We start from the raw sequence: 12816 nt of genomic DNA, 5'->3' as shown, positions 1-12816 counted from the left end.
AAAGTGGATACGTAAGTTTCATTCCTATCTATTCTGCTCTGGGGAGACCCCACCTGGAGTACTGTGTCCAGCTCTGGGGCCACAGCATAGGAAATACAGGAACCTGTTGGAGTGAGTCCAGAGGAGGCCACGAAGATGATTAGAAAGATAGATCACCTCTCTTTATGAAGAAAGGCTTAGAGAGTTGGAAAGATAGAGCACCTCTCTTTATGAAGAAAGGCTTAGAGAGTTGGAATTGTTCAGCCTGGAGAAGAGATGGTTCCGGGGAAATCTTAGAGCAGCCTTCCAGTACCTAAAGGGGGACTCCAGGAGAACTAGAGAGGGACTTTTTACAAGGCCATCTAATGACAGGACAAGGGGGAATGGCTTTAAACTGAAAGAGGGGAGTTTTAGATTAGACATTAGGAAGAAATTCTTCACTGTGAGGGTAGCCAGACACTAGAACAGGTTGCCCAAAGAAGCTGGGGATGCCCCATCCCTGGCAGTGCTCAAGGCCAGGTTGGATGGGGCTTGGAGAACCTGGTCTAGCGGAAAGTGGTTGGAACCCAGTGATCTTTAGGATTCCTTCCTACACAAGCCATTCTATGATTCTATGACATCTTACATTGCTGTATGCACTTAACAACACAGATCTTGCACAGAACTCCTCATAAGATCTTCATTGTGTCCATTATATACACATATTTTGCATGTTTTGTCAAATGTCATGTTTAAATTTTTAATACCAGTTTAAAGGGCATGCTGAAATAAAACAAAGCAGAAAAAGACTACTCTGAATGTCTATTCTATAGAGAAAATCTTTATAAGCCATGACTAATTTTATCAAACAATTCAGCTCCAAAAGGCCTATGAATCCCCAAGGTTCAATTTATACAAAATTTTTCACCAAATTGTGTTCAGAAATCTTTTTGAAAGCAAAAGACTAGATCAAAACATAAGAACTGTTTTGAACTAATGGTGTATTTTGAAACCACCTGTATTTCTGCTTTACTGTCATTGATAAAAAATATTTCCTTAAAATAATGAAATGCCTGCAAAAGAAGTAGCTTGTGGTTGATTGCTATCATACTTCCATATGTAAACCAGAGTTTGTAAAAAAACCCTGCATGATTCATGATTATAATAAAATTCTGCAAAACCTCAATTATTTCAAAATTTTTGTTTTAAACTGTTTTTGTAGACAACAACCAAAAAATTACAATATATATGCAATAATGTTTCCCAAAGTCACTTAGAAAATGAAAACAGCTTATTGGATATGCTTACCTGTATGCCTGTAAGAACACGTCATACACACCAAGTAATCAACATTCTCAATTGCAGCCTCTGAAGGTGCAAAGAAGTTGATACAAAGGTAAAAGAACATCATTAAACACTACAAAAGTGCAAAAAGACCTTAACACAACAGATGAAGACTACCTGTGTGCAGCTGTGTGCACACACATGCACACTTGAATGTTTAATGAAGCTTTGAATTACATGAGACACCAGTCTATAATCCCCATAATTCAGTAAAGCACCAAGATATTTCTCAAGTGCATGGTTATATCACACCCACTGCAAAGAGAATATGCTCTAAGAAACGGAAGGAGTATCCTTCATTTCTGCAATAATAGTATGGTTTCAGATGAATCATATGACTTCTAGCTCACTTTTTCACGCCACTGTAGCTGAGAAATAACAAGTGATTCATGCTATGCTATAGGAAGGCAGCTAGGAGAGTCCACTTTGGAGAGTCACTGGACTCTCATTTTACCATTTGGCGATGGTAAAACACCCATAAACTTTACAACTACTGGAAATAAGGGCCAATGTTTTCAGGGATAAAATGGATTAGAAGAAAACCTTTGAATTTCATGTAACACTTATGTGAAAGTCTTTCACGGTAACTGCAAGTGGTGTATCAGGTACTGATTGGTATTTTGCCAGCTCCTGAAGACAGAAAGGGCCAGTTGCTATTGGCTTTGTGAACATCTCGTGGAGAACTGGCTAATCCTTGTCATTCAGGAATAGAAACTCTCATCAACCAGCTTCACCGAAGTCCTGTATATGTAGATATTTCAGTAATGACAGAATGAATACAAGTTATGAGACACAAAACCACTACTGCAGCCAATGCAAGGAAGTAACAGTACTTCCTAGGCAACTTCTTTAATTCACAACACTGTAGCTAAGTAATAACCTTCCTGAGCCCCTTAATAATGCTTTGATACTGCAATAAGCAATCCCCAACCTGACAAAAGATAAGTGCCTTACAGTTTCACTTTGTATGTTTTGAGAAAACTTTTTTATTACACTGTTTCCCTCCACATATTTGATTTTATTTATAGTTTTGATTAACACCTACCCTGGCATTTTGCCACAGCCTGAACTAACAAAATGTGACTGCATTTAGAAAGTGAGCTGAGTGGCTGTATTATCATTTGGGGAAGGCAGCATGCTTAGCAGATCTACTGTACTTCTAGAAATGTCCCTCGTTTTACTCTGTGCTTAACTCTGTGTTAACCAGGTGCATTTATCACTGCCATCAAAACTATGTCATTCCTAAGCTACCCTCCTCTCCCAAGTCAATGTTTGATACAGTCATATGCAGTCCTCATCCTCATCTCACTGCTCATCATGGTAGCTGCAACTGTGCTAGATAAACTCCTCCAGCCAGCTAAAGGAGCAGTGCTGACACCTTCCCCTGGGGATCTCCTAGTCTGCAGCCAGGTTCCTAATGCAAACTGCTGGCACAGCTTGCACAGAGTTGTTCATCTCCCAGCTACCCTGGCCTTGCTTGGAAGTCCCACCCTAACTAGACCTGGCCAATTTGTGCACTGTGCCAAGTGGCTTCGGGTTGGAGTAGTAATCGTGGGAGGAGTTGGCCTGACATGATGTTTGTCTCAAGGTGGATTTTCAACAGCTGCTTGAGCTGTGCTGTCAAGAGCTGTGGCAGGTAGTTTGTATCTTATTAAAAGGAATATACTAGACCTAAAATACATAAATATCTCATAAAACCAATTTTTTGCCAGATTTCTATAGTATCCAAATTGCCATTATATTCTAGATTCTTTGCAAAGATTTTAAATGTAAAATGGCTATGAATTTATTTTAACTGACAATATAACCTGTAGTTATCCATGTTTCCATAACACTAGGTGACATAGCTCAGAGTTTGTCAATGAATATGGCTCTTCTATTTTTTTGGCTTATTGGAAATGATTGGTCAGTGTTAATGCTGAGTTTTCTCCTGAGGTTGTTGAGAGAGAGAAATTTATTCTGAAAGGAAGAGAGCAAGAAGGAAGGGAAACAGATTGGCTTTACAGCATTATGTTAGCAAATGCCATCGGATTACTGGCTGGCATTTAATGAACCCTTTCACAGAGAAACCTGCAGTGCTGTGAGAGTTTTGCCACTAACTAGGAATGTTATTATGGGTACACACATACGACACCCAGCAGGGAACAAGTTTCAAGGGGGTACAGTAGGAAAGAAGAAAAGAAGGCAAGTTCCACATCTATTATCTACTGCCTGTAGTAAAAAATATGTTAAGAACTTGATACGTAAAAATCATATATATATATATATATATGTATATATAACATACTGTTTGGTAGATTTCTAATGACCATTTCTTTGTCATTTACTTAAGCAGTATGTAACAGATTTCTTATTACAGCTATTGCTTTCTACAGCATGTTCAGACTCATCCCACTCAAGCAAACTGTATCAATAGGACAGATGTCTTTGGCTTTCCAGAGAGTATTAACACAGACAATTTGTCAATAGGATTTGACTCTCCCTTAAGGCTGCTTTGCATGTCACTGAAGACAGAAGGAGCATCTGTGTTGCTAAGCCAACTGCCCAGATCTTCTTCCTAGGCACAGGAATACCCTAGCTCCATTGGGCTCTTCAAATCAAGCACAGGTTGCTGAGACAGTAACAGAACAGTGGTGCTGGGCTACCCAAGAACAGCAAAACAGAGCAGCTGTCCTACAACGGTCACTGATCAGACTGCTACCATTTCAACAGCTTCTCTGTGCACAACACAGCAACATCTACTGAGCAGCATAAAGGCAACCATGGTTTCACTCCCCTCTACAAACCATTAATACCTGTGCACAATATAATAAAGCATAGTGACTGCAGCTCCTAAGGAACTGGACCTAAAATTCCATGGAGAGAGAACGAAAAGTGCCTCTGGCTTTAACTTATCCTTCCTCCTAACAATTAAGGAGGGGGGAAGGGGGGGCAGGGAGGAAGGAACATAATCAAGCCATAATTATGATGCTTTGGAGCCTAAGTTTCACAACATGTTTGTAGAGCCATGAATTCTTACCAGCTGCAAGAAAAGGCTGACGTACCACATAGATCTCAGACACTCCCAAAGAGTCCCTCTGACCAGACTCTGTCAGAAGCTCTGCACTCCCATCCTCTCACAAAAGATACGCATCACTGCAGTGGCAGCAAATTGTAAATTGTTGCCGACTTTATACTGGAAGTGCCAGCTCTACTACACCCCAAACTGTTTCTCCAGAAGAGTGTCTGCACCACCAGCTGTTTTCTCTGAGCACCCTGTAATGCAGCTGTAAAAGGTGACCCTAGCTTTTTGTGATCCTTGCTAACAGATGGGACAAGTCAGCATGCCCATGGAGCACAACAGACTTATTCCTGCCCCTTGGCTACTCTCAACAGAGTAGGGTTGCAGTTATTTTGTTTTGAATAGTAACCTACTGAAACAGCATACTATATATTCTGAAGACCATATTAACTTTAGCATTTCCCCCTTTATAAACAAAAAAATGCAATACAGTTTAATTTTAAAATATAATTATTGCAGGGTTTCAACAACAGAAGGTAAATTCAGACCCTACTGATTTCTGGTTTTTTGTTGTTGTTTTCCCCCGGACCACAAAAATTTAGATTTTAATTTCTTCGCTAATAAACAATTCTTTCCCATGAGGAAAATTTCCATTTGACATGGAAAACATTTAGCTGCAATATTATTGACTCTGCCACTAGCTGTGAGCAGCACCATTTTAAGAATAATCAATGTTCTGCTGAAACCCCAGGATTTCAATAGCAAATCTTAATTAGGATTACTCCAGAGCAATTCTTGGGGAAGGCTTGTTTTTTATGCCCCGTTTTTGTGAAGTGACACTTACTCAAATTATTATCTAATCTCTAAATGCTTTTGTAACAGAAATTCAATACTTTTTCCTTACAATTAATAAGGTAATCAAAATATTTCAGTTTGCAGAAGTACTGAGAGCTATTTTTGAGAGAAAACAAAGCACATTAGGGGTTAGGTTGTGCAAGATAGAAGGATACCATTAGAATACCATCAGAATATATTAGTTGTATTGAAATCTGTCAATTGTTTAGGTACCTAAGTCAAGTGCAAGATATGCTTAAAATATTTCTTTAAAGAAGCTAACAAAATAACAGTGGTGATGATGTGCTATGAACAAAGTTTCTAAGGCTGTTTCAGCATACACCTACAGCTAGACTGACTAGGAGAGGATGTTTCTTCATCTTCCGTCTTTTTCTCAATTATATATCCCACAGCAAGAATAAGAGAAAGACTTATTTTCTTCTAGCCCTTTGAAAGAACAAAGAATATTACAGCAAGTTTGCATCAGCAAAAGTGTTGCAGAGCAGTGTTATTCATGATCTAATTGAATTTTAAAATCTCCCAGACATGCCACTAAGGGATAGAAACAAATTTCACCCAATTCAGCACTTCACTGTGTTAGCCATGCATTTTTAAAGATACATTTCATAATAAAATAGCATAGAGTTGCACATCAGGTGCAATGGCCCTTTTCAAAATTATAATTTGGTCCAACCCCAATGACTTATATGTGGTCAGGTATAAACAAACAGGTGAACACAGTTGCATTTTATTTAATTTTAGTACCAAGTATCTAAATGTAAATTACCATTACAGTAATATGGAATCAATCCTGAATTAGGTGCTGCTTCTCTTACTATTTGCTCTTTGCCATTTTCTCTGTATCCTGGGTATTTGATGATGCTATTCCTCAGCATGATCCTTGTAAACTAATGAGAAAATGCCTCATATCTTCTGATTTCCAAAACAGTCTTGGGTTTTCAGAAAAGCAACAGTGGGGGGAGCTTAGTGCTTTTGTTTTCTTTGTATTTATTACCTCTAGAGAAATAAATGCATTCCAGAATTTACAGATTAACTTTAAAATGAGTTAAGGTGAAAGTTAAAGTGAGATATCAGAATGACTCCAATACAACAAAGATTCACATCCCTCATTTTAAAAGTTGGGGAAAACAATAAAGGATAAATACCAACATTCAAATATGGGAATATACCTAAACCCAAGTACCTTTACCTGCTGTCATTTAGGATTTTCTCCTCAGGCACAACCTTGCCCATGGAGTCAAGACATTTGTATTGCAACAGCCCACCCCAAGCACTGCCTTATAGGATCAATTCTCCCTCCTGCCTATCCTCTCTGGAAGGAAGGATGCCTACCTATATCTGACAGTCATGAGGCTTCTGGTTTAAATTGAAAAACAATGTCTTAAACGCCTACTTATTCTCTCCTAATTTGGGGACCTTCAAGACAATGCAGCCTTGGATTGGCAACTTGCTGACTGAAAAACTCATGCAGATCCTTTTGCTTATAAGAGAGGGAGTGATTCGTAAACAGCCTCTGAGTTCTTGCTCATCTCACCCAGGCATACCCCCACTCTCACGGAAGGCAGTTGAACTCCATCTACAAGTTCACATGGCAAAATGTTTCAATGTGTCTTCTTATATACAGGTTAATTTTCACTTTTAACTTACTTATTTCAGAGGACATAATGTGACACATGATTACCTGGATGTCAAGTTGGCACCATCCTGCCTCCACAGCTATACCTACACACATATGCTGCAAAGCTGGGGAGGTAGGTGAAGGGAAAAAAGATAAACCAACATAACAGCAAGCTGTAGAACCCTCTTGCAGTAAGTCACACTATTCTCACCACTTCGAAATTTAGCATATCCAAAACTTTAGATATTCAGAGACTAAGATTTCAGTATGAAAGAGGTGATAATCGTTCACTGCAGAAATATTCTGAAATAAATTTGTCACACCAGAAATACCCTTGTGCAATCAAAGTCCTGGACAGGAGATCTCAGGCAGACTGCACTGATTCCACCACATGCTTCCAGGAAAAATCACAATCCTTGTATACACCACTTTCTTCTCTACAGAACTAGTAAGGAAACTTCTTTTTAACCCATCCTTTGTGCTATCTGCTTAGACTTCAAGATCTTCAAAACAGACTTCTTTATCAAATATTTTGCTTAGTACAGCGGACTTCAAATTTCTGTTAGCGCATTTAGAAGCCTCTATAATACAGATAATAAATCTACTAACCATGTCATTGCCTACAGTATTAAAAAAAAAAATCAAGGATTTGGATGGATTACTTTCTATCTCACCCAAATCAAATAAGCTTGTAGAAAATAACAAGGTACAGAAAGGTCTGAAAATAGTTCAAATGCTTGATAATTCATTTTGAATATCAAGATAGTAAGTCTGCCTCCTTCAGGAAGAAAACAGACTTTAAATATATTTCAGAAGTCAGATGCAACTTGACCTAGGCATCTGTGCTTTAGAGTTATAAAGCAGCCAGAGAAGGTCCCTGTGCTATGCCAGTTTTGCATTTTTGGTCATTAGACCAAAGATGGAGTATCAGGGTGAGCCAAGGACACAATTTAGCCTTATTGTTAAAGAAGGTATTCCTCTGACTGAAATTACTTGAATGTAGGAGACCCTACATCCTTTCTCCAGTTCACTTCAAGTTTCATATTTTACCTTGGAAATAGCAATAGAAGTCAAATTTTCAAAAGGTGTCCAAAATTTGCACAAACATCTTTGAACCATCTGACTTCCAGAAGCACTGACACCTTGCTGTTTTAGACAGGTCTGAAGGGCTGGCAGACCAGTGGATCTCCAAGGACCGCTTGTGGCAACAGACAAATGATCAGGCAGGCTCACAGGGCCATAATCTGTGCTGCAGCTGCATCTGTGTTTGGCTATCACTAACAGCCAGGATTTATGATTGCATGGGATCAGTGAAAGGCAGCTCATCAGGGCTAGACACATACAGGGCTTTAAAAATATACTATAGAAAAATTGCTTTTTATAAGTGTCTAAGATGACTGCCCCAGCAAATGAGCATAACATTGTGCCATACAATCCACCTGCTACTGTACACAGAGGCTCCTTACTCAAAGAGGAAAGATGACCAAAATGCTACAGTTAGGTATTGTTGTTAAGGGATGCTCCAAATACATACTGTTTATGACAATTTCGAGACACCTGGCCCCCAGAGTGAAATTTATAGACATGAATTAGGCCTTTAAGTTTCCTATACAAAATCTGGGACTTTTAGGAACTTGAGACAGTTTCAGGAGAAAATTTGAGTACAAATGCACACATTAAATCCCAAACTTCTCAAGGAAAACACATATTCTCAATTAAATAATGAAAATCCTAAGCAACTTGTTGGCATTAAATGCTAAGATATGCAATTCAAGGATAGAGCATGCACTGCCTAGGGAACGTTTGGCTTTAGTTCCTTTCTCCGAAGGGAATCAATTTAATTCTCATGAGAATACCTTTTCAAGACAGAAATTATCTTGTACAAGGCACTCTTAAACTTGAAATTATGACTGAATTAAACTAGAAAGAGTGATAGAATAACATTATTGTAGCATACAGGCTAAGTACTTTCAAACCTTAAGTCCTGAATTCTGTTATCCACCTTAAAGGTTATTAGCAGACTACATAAGAAGTTTCACACCAGGAATTAGGAGTTGCAAAGAAGTTTCTTTTTCAGAAGAGTACAGAATCACTTTTGATTTATGCTCTAAAAAGTAGCTGAGCCAGAGATAGAGAACTAAAACACCCTCACTGCCAAACACTGGTAACACTTGGTCCTACTTCCTAGAAGAGGTGAGGTGTAGAACTAAAACACCCTCACTGCCAAACACTGGTAACACTTGGTCCTACTTCCTAGAAGAGGTGAGGTGTAGAATTGAATTCCTTTTCCTAGCCCTCACAACACACACAGGAGGGCAGAAGAATGAATCCAACATTTATCCCCTGCAGGCTAAATTGTTCTAGGAACCACTGGACAGCTGTATAAATGTATAGATTTCTTTTTCTCTGGTTTGGAAAGCAAGAAGCAACTAGAGCAGATCTGATTGATTGAATCCATGAGAAGACTTGACACAAAAGCTGGGTTAGTTTGTATTTCTCATTTGGATTTAATAATGAATCAGGCACTAAAGTACTAGGTCTTGCCAAGAGTTGTCACGTTTGATAGGTACCAAAGCAAAAGTATATGCTTAAAGAGTTGGACACAAGCACAAGGATTACTTTTTGAGAACTTGTATTGTAATATCTAAATTTACATGTAAAAGAAAAGTAATAAAGTCAGAATAGTCCCATAGTTGCAGCCACTTCTGAAACTCCAGCAATAACTCTGTGTGCCAGCTCTCAGATAAAAATTGATTAATTAACAAGACTTCCTGATCTCAGTTAATCTTCAATAAAAACTAGGTGACTGCAAAGTAGTCTGATATTGTTTGTGACAAAAGGTATGGCCTTGACCCTGAAAAACTCCAAAATTCCAAGAGAAAATAAGTAATGGTTATAAAGACAAAAGTGAAGCTGCACAATGTATATGAAGCTAATCATATGATGATCTGACTGCTTCTGCATAAAACTCTGTTTTCTTTAAGCAAGGTAAAAAGTTGCCAATGCACAGAAACAATGTCTTGCATGTGGTTGGGAACAAAAGAGATCAACTCTGAAAATGTAATAAGGAAAATACAACAAAACACAAAACAATCTCTGAGACGCCAAATTCTCAGTATCTAGTGTTTTCTAAGTGTGCCCCTAACAGAAGATCTCAAACCACTTGCTTTCACACCTTGTTTCCTAATCACCAAAGCTCAGTGTTTAAACCAAAAGTATTTGAAATTTAGGATGAAGGTTAATTTCAAATTTTAATTACTTTCTATCATAACCACTCCTAGCAATTATCTTCTTTTTTTTTTTGCCCCAGTACTATCACTATCACTAATACAACAAAAAGGTAACACTTTCTATAAGATACTACTCTTTGTATACCAAGACAGTTTCTCACTTTTTTTTTTTTTGGCATAAAGAATTAAGAAAAAAGGTACAAAGAATACTGAAACATGTATAAATTATTCAGTTATGAGCAAATAGCTACATTCTGACTTTAACACATTTAAACCTATCTCTCCAGCACAAACAGGATAGATTATGAAGCAATAAAAACCTTGCCAATAGGTTTACAGACTTATAGCTGATAACAGCTTGTACAATACTAAATAGTAGTAATATATTTATCAGCAAGACTTCCCGAATAATAATAGCTAATACTTTAACATCACTTCTGCTAACATGACTTTCAACTTATCACATTATATTCAGACTGGTACTTCCCACATAAATGCATAGCAGACTCTTATAAAAGTTACTTCACTGAAACATGTACTGTGTTGTATTTGAAAGCAACTATTTCATTATCATTGAAAAGAAGCAATCTCTCTCCATACATCTTTTTTCCATTTCTCTGCTCTAGTTAATATTCATCATGAATATCTCCTTAACTTCCTATGCTTTATTATCATCACTTTGGTTACAGTCACCTGACCAATAGCTGGTACAATATAATGTGTCATGCATGATAAGCATGATTAAAACACCATTCAATTGACTTAAAGACTGTGATTTTAAAGACGAGCTCAGGCTTCTGGATGGTTAATTATGTACTTAATAAGCATGAACTGCATCTGGTTTCAGACATGGAAACTTTCACTATGGTAGGAATCAGAAATATATTTGCTTTATTGGATTTTTTTCTTCACACCTGCAGCATCCTAGGTTCTAGGAGAACAGTACTCTGATAGAAGTTTTATAAACAAATAAAATTAAATAGAGCAAGTGGCCCCTTGAGCAATTAAATTAATATACAGACTTATTTCCTACAGATTTCTGTCTTATACTTGGCAGGAGCACTGACTGAAGCATCTTTTATGGAGAATTTGTAATTGCTTATGCTCCTGGTTCTAGCAGTATTTGACAGCAAGCACGGCTTCTTTCCCACTGCAGCACCATTGGAAAACACCTATAGCATCATCACTTTTACCTGGATGTTTTTAAAACTTTAGGAACAGGTTATATTTGAGATCATCCCCCTCTATCATATCTGGCTAAAATGAGCCAAGGTGGGGGGAGGCAGGCAAACAGTGACTCATACAGACTCCCTACCATTAAGAAACTTTAAAAAACATACAGACCAACCTGCTGAAAGCTATCCCAAAAGAATTTAAAAGTGAGCTAAAAGCCCTCCATTTTTCAAGCAGAGACCTCATGACAATGTTACAGTTTTACACCACGCACTCTCATTTCAATTACCATGTTCACACCTTACACAAGATTTCCTCCCTCCCTTCTCTGCCATGAAAAAGACCCTCCAGTAACAGAAGGGGGAACTCTGGCAAAACCGGTGTTGCGTGGGCCAATGCCAAAAAGATTATTTGCTCTTTCCAGTTCACAGTGTCATTTCTAGCGATGTCACATAAGACGTATTCAGGCTTCCATATTGTCTTACAAAGTACATTGTGCCCAGGCACTGGTACTGGCTCCTGCTCTTTTTACTTGAAGTTTTTAGAAAGAAAAGGCACTAGGAAGTTTACTTGTAAGAGAACATTTTCAAGGCTTACAAGGAACTGTTTCCAGTAAGATCATATATTACACTCGCACACTGAGCAAATGCTAAACACTCAAACAGCCAAACAGAAGGAATCCTTGTTCTGAGAGCATTTCCCTTCTGCTCCCTACCACCCCACTGTGTTCTCGAAGTTTACAGTGAAATAACAGATTAACTAGTTGAGCAATTACCAAAGGTTGCTCAAATTATGTCATAAATTCATCTGTCCGGGTCCAGCGAAGGTTTATGACACCTGCCAGAGCCCATTCCTGGTGCTAAAACCCCAGCAAAAACAAAAAAAAAAAGAGTGATCTCGTCAACAAGCGAGACTCCCATCGCTCTCCCTACAGACCTTTCCAGAGCTAACTGGTGCCCAGTACTCGATGCCCCTCTCCACCGAGTGGCCTGGGCGGGGGGCGCGGAGCCCCGCTGAGCTCCCCGCGCCGCCGCTGCCCAGACCGGCCCGCTGCCCCCGCCCGCCCGCGTCCCGCCGCGCCGGGGCTCCCACCTGAAGAAAAGTTTGGAGAAGATGTTCGCCTTCTCCAGGGGAGACCTCTGCATGGTGCGGTGAGGTGCGGTGAGCGGGGACCCGGAGGCAGCCGCTAATCGCTGACTCCTCGCTCGCTCGCCCACTCCGCTCCTGCGGTTCTCCCACCTTATCCGCCCGGCCGCTCTGATGTCACCGTCCGCCTCCTGCCCCGGCCCCTCTCCCCGCCTCTGCTTTGCCCCGGTTCAAAGGCGGGCGGGCTGGGGCCTCAGCCCGTGCGCTGCCGCCGCCGCTGCTCCTCCCCCGCCTCCCCGCCGCGCCCGGCACCGCGCACCGGGCGCGCCCCGCCGCTCCCCCCGCACCCTCTCTTCCCCGGCTCCCCGACGGCTCTCGCCCAGCCCGTTATCTCCACCTGCCGACTCATCTTCCCGAGTCACGCACCCCGGCTCTCCAGCCTCTCCCCAACACTGAACCCCTCTCCTGACCAAGTGCCGAGGCGGGGAAACCACCCCTCCAGACGGGCCTTCTGGCCTCGGTCCAGCGCAGCGAGGACAGCCCCGTCGGAG

At 40.1% G+C, this 12816-nt stretch overlaps 1 protein-coding gene across 1 annotated transcript in view; it reads right to left on the bottom strand.

Annotated features, from left to right (window-relative positions):
• Positions 1-12522, bottom strand: part of CFTR (CF transmembrane conductance regulator) — a 91265-nt gene extending 78743 nt beyond the window's left edge. The window contains exon 1 of the mRNA XM_042018090.1: positions 12272-12522. Coding sequence (XP_041874024.1) covers positions 12272-12324 — 53 coding nt within the window. The 5' untranslated portion in view covers positions 12325-12522. The remainder of the gene's footprint in view (positions 1-12271) is intronic.
• Positions 12523-12816: the final 294 nt, after the last annotated feature.

The sequence above is a fragment of the Corvus kubaryi genome, unplaced genomic scaffold (genome assembly GCF_017639235.1).
Source record: "Corvus kubaryi isolate FWS band 111438036 unplaced genomic scaffold, C.kubaryi_AGA036_p1.0 137, whole genome shotgun sequence".
Classification (NCBI taxonomy): Eukaryota; Metazoa; Chordata; class Aves; order Passeriformes; family Corvidae; genus Corvus; species Corvus kubaryi.
This window is presented reverse-complemented; position numbering and strand designations above follow the sequence as displayed.